General features: G+C 40.9%; 2 protein-coding genes across 2 annotated transcripts in view; both read left to right on the forward strand.

Moving 5' to 3' along the window:
* Nucleotides 1–13938, forward strand: part of LOC306851799 (cullin-3-like) — a 33806-nt gene extending 19868 nt beyond the window's left edge. Inside the window, exons 7-16 of the mRNA XM_079388244.1 lie at nucleotides 6815–6960; nucleotides 7052–7228; nucleotides 8206–8376; nucleotides 8459–8566; nucleotides 9506–9630; nucleotides 9757–9853; nucleotides 9929–10060; nucleotides 10923–11109; nucleotides 12639–12784; nucleotides 12930–13938. Of these exons, the coding sequence (XP_079244370.1) occupies nucleotides 6815–6960; nucleotides 7052–7228; nucleotides 8206–8376; nucleotides 8459–8566; nucleotides 9506–9630; nucleotides 9757–9853; nucleotides 9929–10060; nucleotides 10923–11109; nucleotides 12639–12784; nucleotides 12930–13061 (1421 nt within the window). The 3' untranslated portion in view covers nucleotides 13062–13938. The remainder of the gene's footprint in view (nucleotides 1–6814; nucleotides 6961–7051; nucleotides 7229–8205; nucleotides 8377–8458; nucleotides 8567–9505; nucleotides 9631–9756; nucleotides 9854–9928; nucleotides 10061–10922; nucleotides 11110–12638; nucleotides 12785–12929) is intronic.
* Nucleotides 13939–20336: 6398 nt separating this feature from the next.
* Nucleotides 20337–26192, forward strand: LOC306851770 (protein FAM124B-like; the record flags this gene model as incomplete). The annotated part of the gene is made up of 4 exons (XM_079388205.1): nucleotides 20337–20413; nucleotides 21820–21851; nucleotides 21942–22702; nucleotides 25692–26192. 4 exons carry the CDS (start codon nucleotides 20337–20339, stop codon nucleotides 26190–26192), a joined length of 1371 nt encoding a protein of 456 aa, XP_079244331.1.
* Between the last annotated feature and the right edge of the window lie 315 nt (nucleotides 26193–26507).

Consider the following 26507-nt stretch of genomic DNA (forward strand, 5'->3'; position numbering starts at 1 on the left):
ACGCTGCTGTGATCTAGAGGTTTGAGTGTTGAGTTAATGTCTAACTCTGTTGCTGGGTTTTCAGATGGGGTTTTGTATCCATCTGAAGTTACTGTGATTGCAGTTCTCTGAGAGTGAGATGAAGGAGTGCTGTTCTCCATGGCTGGTTGGACCAGCTGGTCGCTGCCTTCTCGTCCGGCCGCTAGTCAGGCTGAATCTGGTTTCTCTTTCTTTTCCCATCTCCGATCTTCCTCTTTCCGTTGGAAGAATTCTTTCATCATCATTTCCATCAGTTTTTGTGAGTCGAAACACGGTGGTGACTTTTGTTCTTGCGTGGATTCAGTTTGAGCTCGGTCAGCTTGGAATCGTTGTGAATTCTTTCGTCGATTCCTTGGGCTAGTCGCTCCAGGGTGACTTTGTCGTTTTCCCTTGGCGTTTCCGTTGGATTCCCATGAGTTTTTTCCTCTTGAGTTTCCAAACGAGCTTGGCTGGTTCCACGATCTTTCCCATTGACTCTCATGAGGCCTTGGCTGGTCCCATGTCTTTTCCCAATGCCGTCCAGGTGAGCGTTGACGTCCACGCGGTCCATCCCAGCGTTCATATCTCTGTTTAGATCTGGTACTGGCGTGGGAGTCTCGTTCTTTGTTGGACGAGGGTGCATTCCACTCTCTGGGTGGCGGCTTGGCACTGTCTTGGCGTTGGGCGCCCTCTAGAGCCAGGCCTTGACTGTTAGTGTTGAAGTCAAGAACTGCTGGGCTTTTGCCGCTCTTTTCCGAGGCCATTTTCTGTTTGCCGTAGGCTTTCTGCGCCAAGTCTCGCAACTGTTGAACAGTCATTGTTCGTGGACATGCGAGAACGCCAAGATGGTGGCTTACGCCGGGGTGAAGGTTCCTTAGGAAGAGAGTTTTGAAGTTTAGTTCATCTTCCATGTCAGGTTCGTTACGAGTTCCGAAGTATGCTCGTCTGAGTCGGCTGTAGTAGGCTTGAGGAGGTTCGTGACGTCCTTGTCTTGTCTCCAGGGCAGCCACTAGGCCTTGATCGGACTCAGGGTCGGAGAACTCTTTAATGAGGGCTTCTCGGAGCAGTTGGTAATCGGTCTTTGTGTAAGCAGGCTGCCTGTCCAGGAAGCTGCGAACTTCAGAGCTGGATGTTGTTCGGAGCAAATAGAGTCTATCTTTGTCCGTAACGTTAGGTCGCATTTCCAGATGGAAATCGATGTCTTGGAGATACGCTTGGACATTTTGGCTGTTTGGCACACTCGGAGTGAATTTGCCAATGTTCCTGGCGAGCTTGTCGAGGTCCTTTAGGTCCAAGCCGTGCGATGATCTGTGGCTGGCTGCCGCAGATTCCTTTGGCTGAGGTAGAGTGAGGTAAAGTTCTCTAGAGGCAGGTGGTGAAGGTTTCCATTCCACGCCCTCCATCCTTTTCTCACGTGTCAGTCCAGGAACAGGTGACCCAGTCCTGCTTGGCAGGGGTGAGGTCGGTGCGTCTCGTGTCCTTGATGGCTCACGGCGCAGTTCATAAGCATGCTTGAGTTCCTCTTGGAAACTATCAGCTTCTTCTTTGACATAGTCTAGCTGATATGTTAGACGGCTAACCTCGTTTCTTGACTCATCCAGGTGAGCTTCAAGGGCTTTGATTCTGCCGTTCTTGTCCCTGAAGTCGGCCTTTGCTTTCGCCAGCAGCTGTTCCGCGTACTGTAGCTTTTCGGACCGATCAGCGTAGTCTGCCTTGACTTGTTGCATTTCTTTGTTAGTAGCTGCTAGGGTTTCTTTTAGCCTTTTGATTTCCTCCTCAGCGCCTTGGTTCACCTCATCGGGTTTTTCCCGTCGTTCCTGAGCTTCCAGTTGTAGCTGCTCGATGCGCCGTTGTGCGCGTGTCAACTCCTGCTGGAGCTGTGCAGCGTTCTTGTCGCTCAACTTGAGGGTCGCGATGAGTGTGTGACTTAAGGAGCCGGTAATCTTGGCTAATTCTTTGTGACTGTAGCTTTGACTTGGGTCTTGTGCCATGAGACTTGTGATGTTTTCATCTAGCTGGTCTTGTGTCTGGTGTTTCAGTGTTTCAGCGGCTTTAGGCAGGAGGCTGTCGGTTGCAGCACTTAGCCATGTTTCCAGATCCTCCCAGTGACCGACATGTTCCGTTGCGCGAGACATGTTCTGACGGGTGAGGGAAGTTTTCCAACCGCAACTGACACAGACCTTGAAGAGAAAAACAAAACAAACCAAAACAAAAGAAACCAAACAAAACAAATCACAAACAAAGGAGTGTAGATATGCACTGTTGAGTGTATACTAGTGTTGAGTGTGTACTAGTGTTGAGTGTGGTTCTCTGTGACTGTGATCCTCTGGGGGGTGTGTGTGCTTCTAATTCGTTGCCTCTGTGGGAGAAATTGAACACACACACACACACACAGGTAGAACAGCTAGAGAACAGATAAAGAAAATGAAAAATCCCGGCAGAGCGAGGAACAGGGTGATAATCGGATGCTTCACCGTTTTCTGTAAAAGAAAGCCCTTCTCTTTTTTTTTTTTTTTCAAGGGCGAAGGTTAAGCTAAGCCAAAATGAGGGAGAGGGACTAAAACAAAATATATCTTTCTGATATTAGATTTTCCTTTTATTTTTTTTTTTTGTAAGTCTGTGATTGCTAATATTTTTCTCCGGGGTGAAGGAAAATAATAACAGTCACAGCCCTGGTCCCGTAATGGCAAGATTGACACCGCAACGCCTGTTAGCGTGTTCCTCGTGTGTGTTGGAAATCTCGCTGACGCCTACCTTTTCGTTGACCTGCTTCAGCCTAGTGGGGTAGGATTTCACAAAGAGGAAGGTAAAAATGAAAACAATTTGAAATGCCGTTCTCAAGTTTCCAAATACCTGCTTGATAGCTTTATAGTTCTGTCTATGATTTCCCTCAGGCAAAATCCCAGCAACTAGTAGCAGTAGTCAAATCAGAAGATAGTGACAGAGAGAAAAGAGAAAAATGAGCTTTAGAATTTACTCCCAATATCAAGATTAATAACAAGTATGGCCACACGGTGGTGCTGTTGAGTCGATACACCTAAGGGTTTGGCTAATTAGAAGTCTAAGTTCTTATTTGATCTAAGCAAAAGTATATTTAAAATGAACTCTCGTGTTAATTAAGTAACTAAAGGATTGAGAATAAGGTAGACAGAACAAACTTAATTGCCATTTGAATTTAGAATTTCAAATTATAAATAGAGATTCCTAATTAAATTTTTCATGATGTCATCATTAAAATTGATAGGATCGATTCAGATTAATTTTTAGAGGGATATATATTTGATTATAATATTAAAATATTATAATAGTCTTCCTAGTTGCAGTTAAGTATCAAGATCTTAATGAGGTTTGTCATTAAAATTACAAGCACAATTGCAACTGAAACCAATATGAAACAGGAACTGTAATTAATTAAATTAATTAGAATTTTCCAATTCGTAATTAATTATGAAATTAATTTACAACTTCCACATCCCTAAATCTGACAGGTTACTAATTCCTTGTGTCATCAGAACCTTCAGAACAAATTAATCTCAATTTATAAAAGGAAATTTTAATTTTTTCAGGGCCTGAAAATCAAACACATTGATAGTTAATAACTACGATCTTAATGTTATTGTTAAATTATCAGAGCACACATAATTATCTCAATCAGTCTATATGGAATCCGGAGCTGAAATTATTTTCAAATGAGTTTAATTTCAAATCTGGGATGAAATTAAATTATCAGTTTCAAATATTTCATAGCGATTCATCCACTGATTATCCCACAATCATGAGCACACTTACAATTGAATTAATTATCCTTTTATCAAGGTGAATGAAGTTAAGGTCTGACATTAACTGTGTCTAACCTCAAAGGGAGGAAACCAATCCTGAATAAAATGCCTTTATTCCTATAAAATTAACTGCTTTGGAATATAACTATTCCTATAGAATTAACAATAGTTTATCGACATCTGTATTTGTTAAAATCTTTTCAAAAGGGAGGAGAGAAAGCATTAATAATGCACAAGAGAGAGAGGAATGACGTGAACATTCAGAAGTGAGTTAGAGTTCAGCAGTGAAGGAGTTAACCGTTTACACACACACACACTGCATAGCACACTGCATTCAAACCCACAAAATGCTAGGTGCTAATCGCTAGCCTTCAATGCTACCAGCTCGGCTAAGCTTTAATGCTACCTACTAGCTTCAAATGCTATGCTATTTGTTTACAATAGCTTCAAAATGGCGCTCGCGGCTGCGCGTGCGCACTAGAACCTTTCCGGGCAAGTCTACTGACTACCTCCGGTTCAGGCCGTTACCACGACACCCCTAGTTTCAGGGTTCAGGTTTCAACAGCCAGACAGCACTGTTTTAGATTAGTTTCTTTCTAGCACTGCAATCTCAATTTATTTAGACCGAATCAAATTAACCCACAGATTAATTATCAATCTAATAGTTTGACCACGGCGGGCCGATTCTCTGTGTCACTTCACGTGACTTCACAGGAAAAACACAGTGGATTATTTTATCACACTATCAAAATCAGATCCAATAAAATACTCCCTCACAGACGCGATCTGGCCACTCCTTCTGAGTGGCGCGCGCTGACTTCACTTCCTTAGTGAATTTACAAGTGGCAGAAAATATTAAGTAGCTACGTTAATGTTTAATGCCAAGGGAGATTCATTAATCATAGGTTAATCGAATAGTGGGACACGCACTTCCTATCAACACTATGAACAAGGCCTTATGAGGGGAGAACAAGGAACACGCTTAGATTCTCTCCTTTCCTTTTCTGCGCTATGAGCGACTTACATGTCTCACGGACATCTTTTAATCTTACTGCAGTTTTAAGCTATATTCTTAAACAACACAAATACACTTTCATTCCACAAACACATTGCCACAAGTAAGTACAGAATAGTGAAACCAACTTTGACTCTTTGTGTATGACCTATTTCTTTCCGGTTAAAAATAGAAAAATACACAATTATTAATATGCTTATGAATTTTCAAATCAAACTAATGCCCGCATCCTCCACCATTAATACTGTAGGGAATGAATCCTACATATATATATTTATATTATTTAGCTTTTAGGGAATCACTCTTTAAGAGTTGATCTTCATATGATTAATTGTTATCAATCATAATGTACAACTTATGCCTTGTTAACGACTTGTCCAGCAAGCATTAATAACAGCAAGTTATCTTTTAACACGTTGTTTATTTCATTCGTGGCCAACGATTAAAATAAATCAAATAGTTAAATTGAGTTAGCTTAGTTAGCCCAAGAGCGTATAGGTAAACGCGATCTATTGGCAAATAGTTACGACATGTTAAATCACATAACACAGACAAAAGATTTCTTAATAAGGTCAAAGTTTATTCACTATTCTAACACAACATTAATAGACAATTTAAACATACACACAAATGGGAGCGAGTTGTTTATCTCTGAAGAGAGAGAGAGACTTAGGTTTGAATGCTAGCTTTTCGACCTGAGGAAACTCATAGACAAAGAAGTATTTTATCTTTACCCTCAGCGGAGAGATATCCCGGTTTCAGTCAATAAAGAGATTTGCCTTACTTGGTCTTTCAGTTGTTTTGATCGAACTCAGTTCAGGCTTTATCCAGTTCAAAGATGAAGCCCTTTTTCCTCAAGTGAAGTAGAGACGAACTTTGCGGGCCGCGTTCGGATTGGCTGTTCGGTCGGTCGTGTGACTAGCGCACTCTTCAGTGGTTGGTTGTCTCGTTCTGAAGCTTCAGGAAGTCTTTGTCAGCTCTTAGAAGTTTAACTTAGATCGCTGTGCAATGCCTTCGCCGTGATGTTTAGAGGCCAGAAGCGCTTTGCAGCGTGAGCAGAACGAGAGACGAGCGAGGCGTGGCTGTCCTCCTGTTGTTTTCAAACTCCAACTCCGCGAGCTTCATGGGCGTGCATCCGTTTTAAGCGAGCTGATTTAGGTCCGCCCTTTTTGGCGCGTAGTCCAATCGAAAGAGTCTTTGTCGGCAGAGCCCCGCCCTGCGTAGCTGCGTGTTGCATACATTATCTGCGCAAGTATTTTATCACATAAAAACTTATAACAGCAGACTTCCATTCATCTTGTAAATAGGCGTTAATGAAAAACAGATAAGATTTAATTCATACCACAATATTATTATTCATTAAATCAGCTTTCATCCGAGACCAAACACTAGCCGTTTAACAGGCACCAAAATACAAATATCCTTTATATTCGATTTCGTAGTTAAGGCATTGATTAAACGATCTTAAATTCTAAATACACATATTAATCAAGTGAAAATGAACAACTAGTACTCAGGAAGATTATAAATTCTGGAAACAGATTTACCATAGATTTAAAATAATGCAACAGCTTATAAATGTCACAAACAAAACATCCTTTAATATATAAGTTTATAAAGGTATGGTATATATATTGTTTCTTTTCTCGAGTATATTTTGTTTAACTTTGTTCTTTAAAACAAAATCCTTCAGGGTGTGGCTCTCTTTGTTTCACTAGCACATGGTCCAGTTGAATTCCTTTGTCTGTTTTGGGGGGCGCAACAGAGAAACGGCGCGCATTCTCAGGAATGTACTGATAGTTGCTAGGTCGTAAATGTCTTTGAATTTACTGCATGAAGTCAAGGGAGTATGGCGCCAATAAAGTTTAGGCTCCGGGAAGGGGGGTTCTGTTTTCTTTCGAAATGACAAAACGTGAATTTCCTGAGCTGGAATGCGGGCTTTGATCCATCCTTGCATCAGGAATGTGTTGAACCTAGATGTGTGTGTATCCTGATCAGGCATTACACATGCTTGTGTGTGCAGATCTGGCCTGCATGTACAAGTTGTTCAGCAGGGTGCCGAATGGCCTGAAGACCATGTGCGAGTGTATGAGCTCCTATCTGAGGGAGCAGGGCAAAGCTCTGGTGTCTGAGGAAGGAGAAGGCAAGAACCCTGTTGACTACATCCAGGTAATAGAGATCATATCTAACTCATGGAACACATGAGATCTGGAGAAGACCTTGACATCCAAACCTCCCTGTTTCTCTCTTCCTTTTTTAGGGTCTTCTGGACCTGAAGTCACGGTTTGATCGCTTCTTGCAAGAGTCCTTTAACAACGACCGTTTATTCAAGCAGACCATTGCAGGGGACTTTGAGTATTTCTTGAACCTGAACTCTCGTTCGCCCGAGTATCTCTCGCTCTTCATCGACGACAAGCTGAAGAAAGGAGTGAAAGGAGTGAGTTAGTGGATGCTTTCCAATAGAGAAATCATGCCTAAAAATATTCATTTGAGCAACGCAGTATCAGTTCTTAAATCCTAAAACCGATCATTTAGTGAGTGAAGTGACATACTGCCAAGTATGGTGACCCATACTCGGAATTCGTGCTCTGCATTTAACCCATCCAACGTGCACACACACAGCAGTGAACACACACACACAGCAGTGAACACACACACACAGCAGTGAACACACACACACACCGTGAACACACACACACACCGTGAACAGACACAGCAGTGAACACACACAAACCGTGAACATACACCCGGAGCAGTGGGCAGCCATTTATGCTGCGGCGCCCAGGGAGCAGTTGGGGGTTTGGTGCCTTGCTGAAGGGCACCTCAGTCGTGGTATTGAGGGTGGAGAGAGCGCCGGACATTCACTCCCCCCACCTACAATCCCTGCCGGCCCGAGACTCGAACCCACAACCTTTGGATTACAAGTCCGACTCTCTAACCATTAGGCCACGACTTCCCCCCCTATTTAGTGTAGATTGTGGATGAATGAAAAGGAAGGATATGTTTTGCTAAGCATTATTAGTAGCTAAAACACTAACCCCTGGTTTCACAGATAAGGCTTAAGCCTAGTCCTAGACTAAAATATAAGTCTGAGTTGTTTCAACTGAAATAAACTTGCACTGACTGATCTTAACATGTATCAGTGCCTTTGTTTTGTCTCAAAATGTACCCTAGTAATGTTTTTTTCTAAGGCATGTTTATAAAAATTACTTAAATGTCCTAATTGAACTATGGCCTAATCCTGGTTTAGTCTAAACCCTGTCTGTGAAACCGGGCCTAAACCTTCTTAAATATTCCATACGCCATTTATAAAACCTTTGTTCATTAGTGCATAGTAGTTTTTTAATTGTTTGTAAATTACATATAGGAAGTCAGTAGTTAATCCAAAGTGTTTTTCTGTTGTCTGTGTTTTAGCTGACGGAGCAGGAGGTGGAGTCGATCTTGGATAAAGCCATGGTGCTGTTCAGGTTCATGCAGGAGAAGGACGTGTTTGAGCGCTACTACAAGCAGCACCTGGCCAGAAGACTCCTCACCAACAAGAGCGTGTCTGATGACTCAGAGAAAAACATGATCTCCAAGCTAAAGGCAAGATCTGCTACTGTACAGAGCGGAGGCTCGGCGTGCCCTAACACTGTATGTGTCTCATGTGACGTTTCTCGTTCCACAGACGGAGTGTGGCTGTCAGTTCACATCTAAACTGGAAGGCATGTTCAGGGACATGAGCATCTCAAACACAACCATGGATGAGTTCCGGCAACACCTTACATCGACAGGGGTGAGATGCAAATGCTACTCGATAGGGCTGGGCACAAAAAAAAAGATTTTTCGATTTATCGTTTTTTTTTTTATGACGTTCATTCGATATCGATTCTCAAAAGCCACAAATCGATCTTTTCCAGTATTTATTTCAGCACACATTTAAAACCAGATCTAAATAATATGATTCTTATCATTAGTCTTCTCCACTAGATATCACCCTTATTTACCTTGAGCGATGTTACAACAGAAATCCTGTCATTCATTCAGTGTTTATCATGGCAGAGATACTGTTGATGAGAACCAAGAACAAAGCCATACGCGTGATTCATAATGCTCAGGTGAAATGCTATAGTAATACTATACACGTGATGTCAAATGCTTCCACAGATTTAAAGGCGCCATGTTTTTTTTTAAAAGAATGAATGAATGAATGAATGGCCGATGGTGGGACGCACGGTTTTGTTTACTATACACATACTAAAGCACGGACGACCTGTGTTTCAGCTGCTCTGAGAGTCATTTCATTAGCATTTTACAGTTTAATTTGAGAAAACTACCATCATATCACATGATACACAGCAGCTGCAAGTTCCTTTGTTTTATGCCTTCATCTGATTACCAGAAAATTTAAGAAGAACATTTTATAGGGCCCTATTATTGTTTAAGAAAGGACCCTATACAACAAAAGAATAGGTTTAAAATACAGGCCTGTGGCTCTTAATTTCTTTTTATTAATTCACCATTTGTAAATGTTTACTGTTCACTTTTTAGAAATATCAATAGCTTTTGTATTAAAACTATATTCACTAAATGTAATAAAGAAATCGAGAATCGAATCGGGACATCTGAATCGACACCCAGGCCTACTACTCAACCAGACTAAGTGCCTTAGTTGCACACTACAGTGAGACAGTGGATTGAGATTTAATGGTGTTTAATTGTGTTTTCTTCTTAGGTGTCTTTAGGTGGTGTCGACCTCACAGTGAGGGTGCTAACGACGGGATACTGGCCGACCCAGTCAGCGACTCCCAAATGTAACATCCCCCCTTCACCAAGACATGCTTTCGAGGTCTTTAGAAGGTGTTGATTGTTGTATTTTGCAGTCGCTTTGTTCCAGTTTTTAACTCATTTGGGAAGACTTTTGACTTTCAGAGTCACTCCTGAGGTTTTGTGTGTGTTCACGGCCACTTAACTCTTTCATTGCAGATTTTATTTAGCCAAGCACAGCGGTAGGCAGCTCACATTACAGCATCACATGGGTTCAGCAGACCTCAATGCCACCTTCTATGGGCCAGTCAAAAAGGTACCAAGCAGTCACTGAAGACTTTACTTCTCTTATAATCTAACCTGTGATAATTTGATTTGCGTCTTTCTGCAGGAGGATGGCTCAGATATGGTCGGTGGGGCTCAGGTCACAGGCTCTAATGCCAGGAAGCACATCCTGCAGGTTTCCACATTCCAGATGACAATCCTCATGCTTTTCAACAACCGAGACAAATCCACGTTCGAGGTACTGCACTTGTGCCACATTTGAACATTTGCCCTTAAAATATAAGCAATAGTTTTAGTACGAACAAGTCGTGGGATTGCAATATAATAATTACTTTAACTAGTTCCAGTGCTGAAGTTCTTTGTTAATGTTCCCATATTCAAAGTTGCATACTTTGCATGTGCTGCACATTTTTTTTGTACCAATTTGTTTATCAGTATATTTTTATTTATCTTTTTTTTTTTTTTTTTAGAATTTAAAGCATAATAAATTAATTGATGAATGAGATCTGATTGTAGTCTTTGAAATCCAAAAAGTAGTGCTTAAAGTCTTTGAAAGTCCTACAATTTCATTTTAAACCATCTGTACAGACCCCCTGCAAAATTATAATGAAAATTAATGCGCAAGATAAATTTTAAAGTGAGGAATAATAACTGACAGCTCTGTTCAAACGGAGTATTGACAGAGAAAAAAAACATCCCCAGACACCATGTATACAAGGCACATCTAAACGGGACATTCATTATAACGGGATTATGTAAATGTTGTTTTGAGATTGCTTCAATTGAAAGTTGTTGATAATTTGCAGTTTAGGTCTGGCTTTCAATTATACACTGGGCGGTACCCTTTCAAAAGGTACTAAAATGTATTATTTAGCTACTAATATGCAGTCTTTAGGGGTAAATAAGGTATAAAGGTGTACATTTTCAAAGGTACTGCCCCAGTGACAGCTTTTCTATAATGTTCAGTGGCTATAATTACTTGAATAGAGGTCAGTTGTACTGGCCTTCACTCATAGTACTTATTAATCAGCCTGTACATTGAATTAAATGGCATTGCTGTACTTTTCCCACATGTCCCTGTTGTTTTCCGCTCTTGACAGGAGATCCAGCAGGAGACGGATATCCCGGAGAGAGAGCTGGTGCGGGCGCTGCAGTCTCTGGCCTGTGGAAAGCCCACACAGAGAGTGCTCACGAAAGAACCCAAGTCTAAAGAGATGGAGAACGGCCACGTCTTCACTGTCAATGACCAGTTCACCTCCAGACTGCACAGAGTCAAGATTCAAACAGGTAACACTCAGCTTGACCGATGCTGTAGAGCTCAAGCCAAGATGAGATGTTCAGCAATGATCAAAACCCATACAAATACAATCAAGCTTTCATCTTTGACATACTTGAAAATCTGGAATCTGAGGGTGCAAACAAATCTAGATATTGAGAAAATTGCCTTTAAAGTTGTCCAAATTAAGTTCTTAGCAATGCATATTACTAATCAAAAATTAAGTTTTGGTATATTTACGGTAGGAAATGTACAAAATATCTTCATGGAACATTATCTTTACCTAATGATTTTTAGCATTAAAAGAAAAATTTATAATTTTGACTTTGAAAAGACTAGAAAGTCTCTGATTTGTGAAAATGTGAATTAAGACCCGCAGAAACCCTACTATGAAAAATCAATCATTTTGACCCATACGATATATTTATTGGCTATTGCTACAAATATACCAGTGCTACTTATGACTGATTTTGTGCTCCATGGTCACATATAATTCTTTTTACAATAAGAAAATATATAATAAAAGTTTGTGCAGCAATTGATATAGATTATGCTCGTAGTAAAATGCATGTGTATAATATATGTGCTGTTTAAATACAGACAGCAGACAGACTGATTTCTGCAGTGCTGAACTTGTTTCTCTGGCATCCTGCTCTTCTGATATCCAGATTGCAGCTTCTCATGTTCATGTTGCGCCCTCTATCGTTCTTTGCCTTTTTTTGTTTTGTTTTAAGTCTGGTGCATATTCACTTCGATATTGGTGTTGAAGAACAATTTGTTGACTCTTTTTTGTTACAAGTACCCTTATTTTACATTGTTTAAAATTCCTAATGTTCCAATTGATTATTCCTCCGATACATATTTAACTTCATCTGACACTGTATATCTTCCTAATGCACCTTTTTCAGAGACTGATGCATTTCTGCAGCAGTTAGCATTGTACATATTTATTTTAAATAATATACTTTTTATCACTATGCTTTTGTTACATTATTTTGGTTTTAAATTACACCCTACTACCCCACTGAACATTGAGCTTTTAATCACTGTATTTTGTCTGGAAGCCTGGCTTATTTACTTGATGATTGCATGAGCTCTTAAACAGGCAGTACGTTGCAACGTATGACCAGTAGTCATTTTATTATCAGGGGCAGCAACTGCTTGAAAGTGCTGGAAAAGTGCTTAAATTCCACTCCTAAAAAAACTGTAAAGTGTCAAATTTCAAGTAAAATTGTCAGATTCAGCATGGGCCGTTAATTAATTTTACTGGCGCATCCCTTTATTTTTTACATCTACTGTGAAAAGACCAAAATTGTAAGAACATGGTTACATTAATTTTTGCATGTCGCTCATCCCATCCTTATAAATGTCATATCTTGACTCTGTATTGTGTTTCTTCTCACAAATACAGTATTTCAGGAAAGTAAGTATTGTTATACACAGCATCGTTTAGACGTACACCCATGCTACTTTTCAACAGTTCTGCTAGTTAATCATTTGGAAAGTGTTTTTCTGTAACCTGCGTGTCACATCTCTGCAGTTGCAGCCAAACAGGGAGAATCGGACCCTGAGAGGAAGGAGACGCGACAGAAAGTGGATGATGACAGGAAACACGAGATTGAGGCGGCTATTGTTCGGATCATGAAGTCCAGAAAGAAGATGCAGCACAATGTTCTAGTAGCAGAGGTGTGGAGACTTAGTTTTAAATAGTTTAAAGATCCACAAAATCTTCAGCCACACTTGAACATGTTATTTGAGAATAACAGTTTCCTGTTTCTTTGAACATTTGTTTATAGAGCTTCAGTTTGATCCTGCGTGTTTTTGTCTTTAGGTAACCCAGCAGCTGAAGGCGCGATTCCTTCCCAGTCCTGTGGTCATTAAAAAGCGTATTGAAGGACTTATCGAGAGAGAATACTTGGCAAGAACACCAGAAGATCGCAAAGTGTACACATACGTAGCATGAACAAGGAGCGCAATTAAATCTGGCATGAGAGAGCGAGTGAGCATTGTTTTGGGACTTTGTTACATACCTCACATGGGATGTTATTTTATTTTATGCCCTTTTTGCCTTTGTTGTCATTCGTACTGGGAATAAACTGAGAAGAAACCTCTCATCTTCTAATGAACTTGTTTTAAATTGTTCTTTTTGATTCCCATGACGCTTTCCACTGGATTAGATTCAACACTTTTACAGAAGGTCTTGGTCTCTATGAGAGAAGTTATTTTTTTTGTGTGCGTCTTCACAATCCTACAACCGAATTAATACAGTAAGCCACACAGTTTCCCAGCATTGGATATCATTATGACCATTCACATCATGAAATACCTTCTGAATTATTTTCTTATATCTGTGTAAGTGTGTTTGCATCTGGCATTTAATTTGGATGTACAGGTTCTTGCCATCAGTGCTTTACCTGTAAGATTGTCAAATGTGTATCTGAGTGACAAAGGGGTGTAGCGTTTGGTTCAAAGCATGCTTTTACTGAAGACTGATGGTGCAACACTTACACAGCATATAAAATGGTGGTTTGCCTGTCTTTTTTTTCCCTTGCAGTTTTTTTTATTTTTTTTTATTTTGTTCATGTCTAACATGGCCAATTGTAAAAGATGACTTGAAAGTGTTTTATTTTGATGGGTCGTTTGAAAGCAGTTTAAACAGGGATGGGGTGCAGTTTGTGTTTTCAGCAGTATTATATTTCAATGTGTATAAATTGTAAAATAATTATTGTACTCGATGCTGAAGTGAACTGTACAGGGCCTTGTTTTCATCATTAAATGTAGAAAAATACGGGAGAAAAAAAAACCAATAAAAGGATTGGCCGTTTTGGGTCAGACTTTTTGTCTTGTTCTGATTTCCCCAATGGAGGATCCTGGGAATCTCAAGCAGTGATAGCAGTGTGAAATTATACATATTTGACATTAACAATGAGCAATGTACAAACAGCACATCAGATAAGGTAAATGACTGCTCAAATGTGCATGCTTGACACAAAAGAGCCAAATAGGTTTGTTCCCTTTCAAATGTGACCTTGCACTGTGCCTTCTAGAGGACACTAGGGGCAATGCCTCCTGCATGACTGGTGACTATGACAATGAACTTGATGTTGGCGGGCGACAGCCTATTACGTTCCTACTAGTGCAGCTGTGAGTATAAAGGGGCACCTGTACTCATCCTCTTCTTTGTCTTCAGGAAGCGTTTGTTTGTGGTGTTTCTAGGCTATGGATAGCACTAGTTTCTAAGTATTTCAGGAAGTGTTAATTGTGCATGGGCGAGAAGAATGCATCCTCAGTCCTCAAGGGGGGTGAATGGATGCATTGCGGGTTTTTTTCTTAAATAAGCTCCCTTCTTGTTGGTCCCCTTTGTTGAGAGAATTGGAAGAGCCATCTTCAGCTTGTGGATCAGGACCTGCAGCAGCTGAGGCGAGTAGGAAACTGACGTCATGGTGGAGTTCACAGAGGAGTTTGAGAAAGGAGAAATGGATCTTTCTCATTCTTCTGTGGGTGATGACGATGTAGTGTTGGATGAGGACGTATTGACTTGTACATCCTCTGATACAGCAGCTAGCGGGCTTCTGGCCTAAAGGCAAGAAAATGTGATGTGGCTGTTGATGACAAAGTTATTAGCGAGTCTTCACAGCCTGCCTGCCCCGTGTACGTGGAGTTGCTTGAGGTTATTTCCCATGCCACAGACAGATTAGATCTACCCTGGAGACATATGAGAAATGTGAGATCATTCGTGGTAAATTGGACGAGTAATTTCTGTTGGGACATAATCCTCCGAACTTTATATGTCTGCGCACTGAGCCAGTCTGGGCAGTGTTGCAAAGTCCGTGGTTTTCCAACGGAATTGGGATTCTTTAACACTGTTGTCCCGTGTTGTTTTTCATGTCCACAAACATGTATGGGCAGTCATGGCCTAGTGGATAGAGAGTTGGACATGTAACCTGAAGGTCGTGGGTTCGAGTCTCAGGTCCGGCAGGGAGTGTAGGTGGGGGAGTGAATAACCAACACACTCTCCACCCTCAATACCAGACATAGACTGAGGTGAGACCCTTGAGTAAGGCACCAAACCACCAACTGCTCCCTGGGCACCGCAGCAATGGCTGCCCACTGCTCTGGGTACACTTGGATGGGTTAAATGCAGAGCACAAATTCCGAGTATGGGTCACCATACTTGGCCACACACCACTTCCCCTTTCCCCTATTTTACCCCCGGAACACAATTTTTTGAGTTGCAGTTGTGCAGGTTTTGTTGTGAAAACCTGGCAACCCTGCCTCTAGGGCAAGGGTGTCCAATCCTGCTCCTGGAGAGCCACTGTCCTGCAGAGTTCAGCTCCAACCCCAACTAAACACATCTGAACCAGCTAATCAAGGTCTTGCTACTAGAGCTTCCAGGCAGGTGTGTTGAGGCAAATTGGACCTAAACTCTGCAGGTCAGTGGCCCTCTAGGGCCAAGTTTGGAGACCCCTCCTGAGGCCCAAAGGCAGGCCCAGGAGAGTGTTGCCACTTGTGCCCCTCCTCCTTCGAGGAGTAGGGAGCAGAGGAGATGCGATGGCAGGAGGAGGAAACGGGACTTAAGGGAAGTGATCCTGAGTAATCACACTCTGCTGAGGCAGGGCAGGGTGTGCTTTTAGAGGCTTCCAACATGTCTTACCTTTGATCTAGGCAGTATTTGACTCCAACCTTGGCAGGTCCAATTGGCCTTTCTGATTGGTTCAACACATGAGTTTAATTGTGAGTGTAGCGTTGGACTCTGGGGTTTTCAAACTTACCTCAAATGTAACTAGGCCTCCAGTTAAGATTCATTTTTTGGTGACCTCCGTTCCTGGAGCTCAGGCCTTGGGGTGCATTGCTAGGTCTCTTTTTTGTTCTAGGGTCCTGAGCTCTTAGATCCAAGTTGTACGGCTCTCTCTGAGCCTCCTTTACTAACTGTCTTTAGGGTAAAATGTAGTTAGGCCTCCTCCTGCTATGGAGAGTCATCCCTCTGCTTCCCAGAGCTTTGCTGGGATGGCAGTTCCAAGTTGTTTCACTCTGTGAGCCTCCAGGCGAAGCTGTCCTGAGCCTCCTTGAAGCTGTTGTGAGCACTGAATGTAGTTAGGCTTCCTCTCGCTTTAGAGAGTTGTCATGCCGAGGTCTCGGCTATGCAATGATACTCATTTACAGGCTTTTTTTTAGCCTTAGTACTCCTTGTTTAGGGTGTTGTTAGGCCTCCTCTTGCTACAGAGAGTCGTCCGACCTCTTGCTGAGGCCTCTGTCCTCTGAGCTCAGTTAGGGGCTAGGTTGGTTTGCTGTCTGTGAGCCTCCCTGACTATTGCCTTTAAATTGGGAGCATTGCTTAGGCCACCTCTCACTTTAGAGCGTCATCCTGCTAAGGCATTGGTCTCAAACTCAATTCCTGGAGGGCCACAGCTCTACACAGTTTAGCTCCAACCCTAATCAAACAAACCTGATCCAGCTAATCAAGGTATTCAGGATCTCTAGAAACTTCCAAGCAGGTGTGATTTGGAGCTGGTTGGAGCTAAACTCTGCAGAGCTGTGGTCCTCCAGGAACTGAGTTTGAGACCACTGTGCTAAGGCTTCCGCTCTTTGGAGCTCCACCTGGGTAGTAGTTATGAATTGTTAGGCTCTTTGTGAGCCTTCTTGGGAAGCTGTCCTGAGCATCGGACATAGCTAGGCCTTCTCTAACGTTATAGTCGTTTATCTGAGGCCTCCATTCTCACAGCTCCAATCAGTGATGATGTTCCCTTAAAGGTGTTCTCTGGAACACCAACCCCTTTAGCTTTGCCCGTGCCCCTTTTTTCTCAGGCTTTGGCTTTAGAGAATTAAGTCACAACAGCTACAGGTGCGTAGCTGAAGGACTGGGACTTCTTTCGAGAATTTGACTTTATTGTCAGCCGATAAGGCACTCGTCACTTCAGCATGGTTGAGTGGTTATTTGTTCTCTATAGCAGGGGTCACCAAACTTGGTCCTGGAGGGCCATTTTCCTGCAGAGTTTAGCTCCAACTTTCCTCAACACACCTGCCTGGAAGTTTCAAGTACACCTAGTGAGACCTTGATTAGCTGGTGCAGGTGTGTTTAATTAGGGTTGGAGCTAAACTCTGCAGGACACCGGCCCTCCAGGACTAGTCTGGTGACCCCTCCCCTTTAGTGTCCTCTAGAGCAGTGCTTCCCAAACTTGTCCTGAGGACCCACAACCACTGCACATTTTGTATGCCTCCCCCATAGGCCATACCCAGTTAAATTCTTGCAGAATCTACTAATTAGCAGATGAGTTGAATCAGGTTTGTTAAATGAGGGAGACACAAATTATGCAGTGGATGGGGGTCCTCAGGACAGGTCTGAGAAGCACTGCTCTAGAGCAGAGCTGCATAGTTAAGTTCAAGGCTGTCAAACTCAGTTCCTGGAGGGCCACAGCCATGCACAGTTTAGATTCAACCCTAATCCAGCTAATCAACTCATTTAGGGGCTGTTTACACCTGGTCACTTCATGCATTTTTATCTGATCGGGTAGCTATCCGATCCTGAAAAAACCAGGTGCAAATGCCCTCCGAAACACATTTGAGACGGATATAAATCTGATCGCTCAAACCACTTCAGGAGGTGGTCTGGGCCGCATTCCAGACAAAACTGGACAAGTGTAAATGCATCTGGTTGTTGAAACCACATATGCTAATTATACTCCTCCCAAAATATTTAAAAAACAAACCTGTGAGAGCGTTTTATAGGCTATATGGTATGTTATAGTCAGATATGACAGCGCTAATGCAACAAGCATCACCGCGGATGAGTAGCTGAGTAAGCCAACGCGCAAACTGCCGCGAATGAAACTGAAAGTAAGTCGCAGACACTCAACACACAATCATCTTCATTAAAAGTAGTGCGACTAACCTATCTTTCCAGTGCTGATGCCGCGCTCTCTCTTGTTACGGTCTCTGATCTTGAAATTATCTGATAATGAATAAAATGCAGCGCAAATCTATTGCTTTCATTGATGTGAACTTAAATTTGCATATAGCGTGGGAATTAAAGAATGGATTTATATCCGTTTGGAGAAGACACATTTATGTGGCCAAGTGTAAAAGGAAACGTTTTAACAAATTGGATAGATATCCGATCAGAGAAAACGCATGAAGTGACCAGGTGTAAACAGGCCCTTAGGCTTATTTGAAAACTACATGGTAGCCTATGTGTGATGGGGCAGGGTTGAAATTAAATCTCCAGGAACTGAGTTTGATAACAGCTGGTTTAGTTCCAACTCTGCTCCAACACACAAACTATGTGTTTAATTAGGGTTGAAGCTAAACTGTGTAGAGCTGTGGCCCTCCAGGAACTGAGATTGACACCCCTGCTCTAGATGATGCAGTGTGAGTTCACATTCAAAAGAGAATGTCTCAAATTAATCATGCACCCATGGTTCCCTTAGAAGGGGAACGAGACACTGTCTGCTTGCCATGATTCAGGTATTCCTGTGCACGTATCCTTCAGACAAGAAGTGGATGACGTGTTCTACAGGTGCCCTTTTATACTTGCGGTCGCACTAGTAGTGACATCAAAGTATGTCACCGGCCAATGTCAGGTTCACTGTCATGTTTAGATGTACTTCAGACACCGGTCATGCCACAGGCATTTCCCATAATGCCCACTAGAGGATGCAGTGTCTTGTTCCCCTTCTCAGGGAACCATGTGAGACATTCTCACAGTGTAGCACAAGCACATTTAAGCTTCCACAATAACCAGTGATATTTTGTTCGCTTGCATCAAGCACTGATCCATAGTAGCCTGCTTCCACCACAGAATAAATAACTATGGAATAAATAGACATTTTCCACACAAAACTCAAGAAAAATCCAGATTGTAAGATATAAACTCAAAATTGTGAGGAAAAAAGTCGCAATTAATTTTTTTTGTTATTTTTTTGTTTTTTTATGTGATGAACAAAAAAGCATAGTTGTTTTTCACCACAGAATAAAAAAAAACAACATAATTACGAATTATGAGAAAATAAAGTCTTTTGGAACGGCATGGGGGGATGAGTAAATGATTTGACAGTTTTTTTTTTTTCAACTATGTCACACAAAATATCTCAGACTCTAAAAGTTTGAAAAACTACCTATGCATTCTTATCAGCTCATGAAGAACAAGAATAGATTATTCCAAAATTGGCCAAAAGTATCCACCTTCTCTTCTTGGCTGTTCAGTTATTTCTGTCAGAATAAGTCTTAATGCCAGTTACAGATACATTGATGCCATTCTGGTTTGGGGACTCTTTCCTATTCCAGCCTGACAACAGATGCCCCTTTTTACCGTTTTAATCTTTTTTTTTTTTTTTTTAAATAAATGATTTTCCATACAGTAGACTAAATGGTAAGCAGATTTATTAGTAGTATTATTATTAGTCTTGGATAAGTATTTGCTCCAAAGACCAAATCTGAGAAAATTGTGCTCTCAGATGGAAAACAGTAACAATTTTAAACATTTTGAAAATAGTGAAAATGTTAAAGCCTTGCTGACAGAATGAAAGTCTGTTAAGAATAGCATGGTTTTATTCTTAAATGGCACTGAGATTAAATATTGCAATAATGTGTAATGACTTTCAAAGCAACACTTTTGTCTGTAAATTCGAGTGTATGTTTTGTACCTAGAGAACAAATAAATTTACGGAAGAAATGAGGTTGAAATATTACATTTTTCCGTCAATGTTTTTGACAAGAAAGAAAGAGACAAAAATCTCCCAAAACTGCACAAGGGTTAAATTGTCTAGATGCAATTGTGTAGTGTAGCGGATATTTGTGACAGTAAAACACAAGCCTGTGTTCTTTGTTTTGATGCAGAATTCGTTTTTATGACTGATTTATTAATTAAACATAAACAGCAATACACTTCCTCAGTTTTTGGTACTATTAAAATCTCCATTGTTCAGGACTGCACACTACTTGAGAAGATGCTTGTTTAAAGTGTGTGTGGCACACAGGTCTGATGACAGCCATCTGCTGGGGTCCAGGCCCCTCGCTTCTCATTGTGTGCTTCAGAGAGAGAAGAAAAGCCCTTCCCCCGACTCCTCCATCTGAAAGAGCTTTTCCACTGATATTTCAGATTTTAGTCAGAGTCCCTCTGATCATCATGAATTATAAAGGCTGAAGTGACGTCAGCGTGCACTGGACTCCTGCGAAGGCGAGCGGTTTTCACAAAGATCTGAAGCATGTTTGAAGCGCTTTCTGCGCGCAAGTAAAGGCAGATATGCTCCGAGAACCGCGTCGCTTCACGAGCAGCAGGACTGAGGATGAGACGGCGGACTCGGGCGCGGAGACCGCGGGGTGAGTGAGTTAGCGGAGAAAGCTAAACATCAGATCGCTTTTGTTTGCGTTTCTAAGCGAAGCAACACAGAGCCCCGCGCGGTATGACGTAAGCGACAAACGATACACTAACATTCCAAAATACTTTTGATCTTGAATGTGGATCATAAAGGTAACGTTAGGCTGCATAATCAAAATCAGCCAACTATTTATTATTCCTTTGTATGCATGCAACCTACCAAGTGTTGAACGACTGAATTAAACTTTAAAGTTTTTAACTCGGTTTGGCTGTTTAGGGACATTCATCAAGTAGTTTCAGGATGTTTGCTTGTAATAACACTAGAATATGTCTTCCTTATGATATAGATGTTTGTTTACCAACAAATCTTGTCAGGCAGACAAGGATATTAAACGACTTTAAGGATCACAGTGCAGCCTCCGAAAACAAATTCTTATTTTAAATATTTGCCAACATCCTTCAAATCACTAGGTTTACCCATTTATTGTTTTCAATCATTTCAAATACAATAAAATTTAGTATAATCACTTATTCTTGTATTTATTTGAACAGGTGTGAATAAGTGTTGTCTCATTTTTACATAAATATGTTATTCTGAATGACGATTGAACATTTTGGCATTTTTCACAGTTGTTTGAAACATTAAAGTAGACACTTTACTTACATTTATTATGCTTTGTGTGTATATGTAGTAATTTTTCTGAATTTAATTTGATGTGGATATGTCTTTGACAGACACACACATATAATACCAAATTAAAGTAATAGTGCCTCCTAAGTCTTCTTTTTTGTTTTGATATTGTCAAAAGTAGTGCCATATTTTTAACTTCATTTATTAATTGTTCACAATTTGGCTTAACTTTAAATGTGATTTTTTTTTTTCATGAAAAATAAAAAGAAATTGTACTTTTTGAATAAATAGTAGGCCTATATTGTACAAAGAAGAAAATAAAAATCATACAGTTCAATTTGTATTAATATTCAAAACATTCTGGAAGTGAAGTTAGAGATGTCCATCCAATATATTCTTAAATACACTGTTAAAAAAAAAAAAAACTATTTTTAAATAATTTGTTACCCCGCTGACTTAAAATATTTAGTTTAGTCAACTTGAAATTTTAATTTAAGGGACAACTGGAATATTTTAGTTGACTAAACTAAACATTTTAAGGCAGTGGGGTAACAAATTATTTTAAGTTGAAACAACTTTCTTTTTTTTTTTTACAGTGTATACTCTAAAAAGAAAAACACCACAAAATAATAAATAAGAGTTTTCCATTTGAAATCCAATACCTCTCACTTTATTATTTATAAAGAACTTTGTTATTTTGCTGATATATGGATATCATTTGAACAGTATTAGGCCCATTATAACAAGCGTGTTCTTTTTTTTTCTTTCTTTTTTTAGATCTGACTGCAGTAAAATGTCCTGCAGTAGCAGTAAGTCCATTTTCATTATTTCATTTGCTATCACATCAACAGCCAAGGCTTGTAATTTGATTTTTCCTCACTGCTCTGCTCTTTGTCCAGTGGACCTCTCATCCGTCCCGGATCAGGAGCTTCTGCTCACCGTGCACCTGCTGACCAACCCTGGCGCGTCTCTGCTCCTGCAGCACACTCTGGACCGCCTGCTCAAGCGGGTCCGTCCCGGCCTGCGCCTCTTTCATGTGTCCGAGCGGGCCTGTCCCGTTCATGCCCAGCGCCCCGCAGCCGGACACCCCTCACACGCCGTCACCATATTCTTACATGAGTCCTACGGAGAGGAGCGTATTCTCCGAGTGCTGGACTTCCTGCAGTGTCCGCCGTGGCAGTATCACCATACAGAGAGCTGCGGTGCTAGTGAGTCCGGCATTAATGACCCATCCAGCGCCCTACTGAGGCCTTATCTCCTGCCCAGCAGGGACTTCTACAGCCTGGGCGCGGGGATGCCGGTGTGGGGCGTCCGGCCGGTGCACTACGGAGGGGAGGTGGTGCGGGTGACTTTGCACAGCACCTATGATAACTTCGAGGACACCGTGCATTTATATGAGACAGTGCTGCAGAGGAGCGTTGAGGAGCAGAAGACGGGCTTCTGCTGGTTCACGCTGCTCACAGAAGCCGGGTTCAGTTTGCAGCTGGCCATCAAGCAGCTGGCGCCCGGGTTGCGGGTGGAGCCGTGTTACTCTGCCGTGCTGCAGTTCAGGGTGGGGGAGATCGGACAGCTCGTGCCCTTATTGCCCAACACCTGCTCGCCCATCAGTGCCAGCCGATGGCACACCGAAGACCTGGACGGCAACAAGATCCTCTTCCAAGTAGGTCACTGGAAACATGCTCTGGTTTCTGTGTGCACTTTTAGTGTACAGTCATAGTAGGGTTTCTGCGGGTCTTAAAAGTCTTAATTCACATTTTCACAAATTAAGGCCTTAAAAGGGTCTCAAATCAGAGCAGAAAGTATTTTCAAAGTCATGTCATTAAATGTTGCATGCACTGCAAAAAGTTAATCTTTATTTTTGCAATTCCAAGTTTTTGCAATTTTTCTGACCCTACTCACAGATATTTGTGACCACAAAAGCAGTCTTAAGTCGCTGGGGTATATTTGTATCAGTAGCCAACAATACATTGCATGGGTCAAAATGATCAATTTTTCTATTATGCCAAAAATCATTAGGATATTAATTAAAGATCATGTTACATGAAGATATTTTGTGAATTTCCTACCATAAATATATCAAAACTTAATTTTTGATTAGTAATATGCATTGCTAAGAGCTTCATTTGAACAACTTTAAAGGAGATTTTCTCAATATTTAAATTTTTTTGCTCCCTCAGATTCCAGATTTTCTAATAGTTGTATCTCAGACAAATATTGTCTTATCATAACAAACCATACATCAATGGAAAGATTATTATTTGATGTGTAAATCTCAATTTAAAATAAATAATAATAAAATGTACCCTTATGACTGGTTTTGTGGTCGAGGGTCACATTTGTACTTGTTTTTTATTCATAAGCTCACTTCATTTTGAAAACTTTTTTCAAAATTGTGTTAAATTGGAGCAGAACATCTTAAATTCATAAAAGTTGCAGGATATATAAAAAAAGGAAAAAAGTATATCTTACTCAGTATTTTTGTCTTGTTTTCCAACATAAATAAAAATAAAATGCAAAATGAAGAGATGAGTCTGAGAAATTGATCAAAAGTTTGAGTTTATGATTAAAAAAGAGCACATATCTGCCAATAGGATCAGAAAAATGACATTTTCAAAGGGAAAACAACTTTATTTTTTGACCACACTGACAGATATTTGTTCTTGTTTAAATCATAAACACAATATCTTTGTGTCCACTTCCATTAATTACTTAAATTGTCTTTAATTGGTCTTTAAAAGTCTTACTTTAACTTCACAAAACCAGCAGAAACCCTGAATACGCTGGAAAAATATCCTCAGAATATCACTGTGCAACTACACATTTGAGCCATTTGGTTTTTCCATGAAATGTGAGGCTGCGTTTCATATTTTGAGCCATTTTCCATGATTTTAGTATAAATTGGTCTCCCATTGTCCATTTTAAAGCATATCCTGTTTTCCTTGTGGTTTGAACTTTTACATATTAGATAAGTTTAAACACCTTTATTTCTACAGTGCTTTATACAGTACAGCTTCGCAGAAATAAACAGAAAAATAACAGCTGCAAAAATTCATCAGTTATGAAATGACTTCAATTTCAGCATTTGTACGGATAAGAAGGCAGTAGTGGCATTATATTCAGCTCAGTTTTAGTTCATTCAGTTCAGTGATGGTGTCAGCGTTGGGATATTCTTTCTTCTGTGAAACACAAACTACATTTAGCCTGTATATTTACACGTATACATTTTAATTCCCCTTATTATTTTATTTTCCTTATGCCGACACAGATTTGTGTTGTTCAGATGTATCATCAGTGAGTCCCTGATGAGTGTAATGATGAGATGGAGGCTTAATGATCTAATGATCTTATTACCACAGCCTTGATGTCTCTGTGTTAGACCTCCGTATGAGAATGAACATGTTTTTGGAGGAGATGAGAGCATCTTTTCCACCACATGACTACACACCGCTGGAATCTGAGAACGATCCACAGAGTGTTTCCGCAAACCCTGCATCTAACAGCAGTTCAGCAGACGTCTCTTTAATATTCATCAAGAGTTCTGAGCAGAGCGTTGCTTAGTCAGCTAAAACATGAGAGCTAGTGTGAATGTGAATATAGGCAATAGAACAAGCTGGAGGCTGTATTGTGTGCTTATGTCTTTTATACAATATATTCTTTAAAGTAAAGAGAAGCATACATTTACAGAAGCCCATTTCCACTTCATTAAAATTATGACTTTTTTCCTGCAATTGCGAATTTACATCTTAAAATTTTGATTTTTCTTTCCCAGAATTGCAATTTTAAAAAGTCAAAATTGTGAGATAAAAGTCACAATTTCTTATTTTTATTTATTTATTTATGCAAAACGAGCTTCCAAATAAATCAAAGAAAACTGAAACTGAAAAAAAAGAAGTCATTTTACTGAAATTGATTGATCGTCACTGCATAGTAAGGAGACTAGTGGTCTTGATGGGGACGTTTTTGCTTTAACATCTGTGTTTTTGTGACTTTTATCACAAATTTTGATATAATTTTCTTAAATGTATCTGCTACAAATTCAGTTTTTGTCGTGACGTATTGTCAAGTATGGTGACCCATACTCGAAATTAGTGCTCTGCGTTTAACCCATCCAAGTGCACACACACAGCAGTGAGTAGTGAACAAATGCACACACACACACACACACACACCGTGAACACACACCCGGAGCAGTGGGCAGTCATATATGCTGCGGTGCCCGGGGAGCAGTTGGGGGTTCGGTGGCTTGCTCAAGGGCACCTCAGTCGTGGTATTGAGGGTGGAGAGAGCGCTGTACATTCACTCCCCCCATCTACAATCCCTGCCGGCCAGGGACTCGAACCCGCAACCTTTCGATTACGAGTCCGACTCTCTAACCATTAGGCCACGACTTCCCCAGTTTGCAATAATGCAGTAATTACATGGTAATAACACGGCAACATTCACCATGTATTAATGATAAGTTGCATATCAGATATAATATAGTTTTAGTTGAAAATATTAACTTATCACTGTTTTATAAAATAATGATTCATCGGGTTCAAATGGACCCAGAATTCTCAAATACTATACAGATTAAGAATGCATTATGAGGGTCAAACTGCAGTTTTCTAAATGACTGTTGAACTGATAAAGCGTGGTTTTCTCTGCAGGTTAAAGCTCCAGCACAAGCCCAAGGCTTCCTGAGGTCTGCGTTTCCTCTGAGCTGTCCCAGGATGCTGCTGAGGAGCTGTGGGGCTGCCAGGCCCCCTTCCACCACTCCCTGCAGGAGGACATCTCATCTGAAGGAGCAGGCCGAGGACCGCTGTCCCCGCGGCGTGAGGTCAGGTAGAGAGAGCGCCGGGTCAGACGGCACCTGCAGCTCTCCTCCAGGAAGCTCCTGTTACTCGTCCCAGCGCAGCAGCCCCGCAGGCCTGTCAGTCAACTGGTACGAGCCGGCGATAGCCTCCGAAACCTCCCTGTCCCGCCTCCGGCTGGAAGAGGAGGAGCCGGAGACCAATGTGGACACGGGTTGTGCTGTGAAGCCACAGGCTGCTTTAGGAGCGTCTGCTCTGCTGACTCTGTCTAGAGACCTGAAACACGGCCTGGATGAGGCTGACGAGAGCGTGAAGAGTGTCCAAGCAGAGACACAAGTAGATGAGTTCTTCATCTGACTGTTCACACTTATTCAATGGGAAAAGCAGGCAGCACACATTTACATTGAATCAGTTCAAGCATTCCCTGGGAATCAAACAGCAATACTGTTGCTTTCATACATGATCGTCCACTCACATCATTAATTACGTAATCTTAATAAATTATCAATTAGTATAATTCCCTAGTTTCATTTTATCTTTTGCATATGATAGAAAATTAAAGAGACTCTATTTTGCATATTAATACAGCTTTTTAAGTATAAATTCAATGATCAATATAACAATTTCAGTGAATTAAGAATTTTGTCACAATTTTCAGAATTATGTTTGGTC

The sequence above is a fragment of the Barbus barbus genome, assembly GCF_936440315.1.
Source record: "Barbus barbus genome assembly, chromosome: 31".
In the NCBI taxonomy this organism is placed as follows: domain Eukaryota; kingdom Metazoa; phylum Chordata; class Actinopteri; order Cypriniformes; family Cyprinidae; genus Barbus; species Barbus barbus.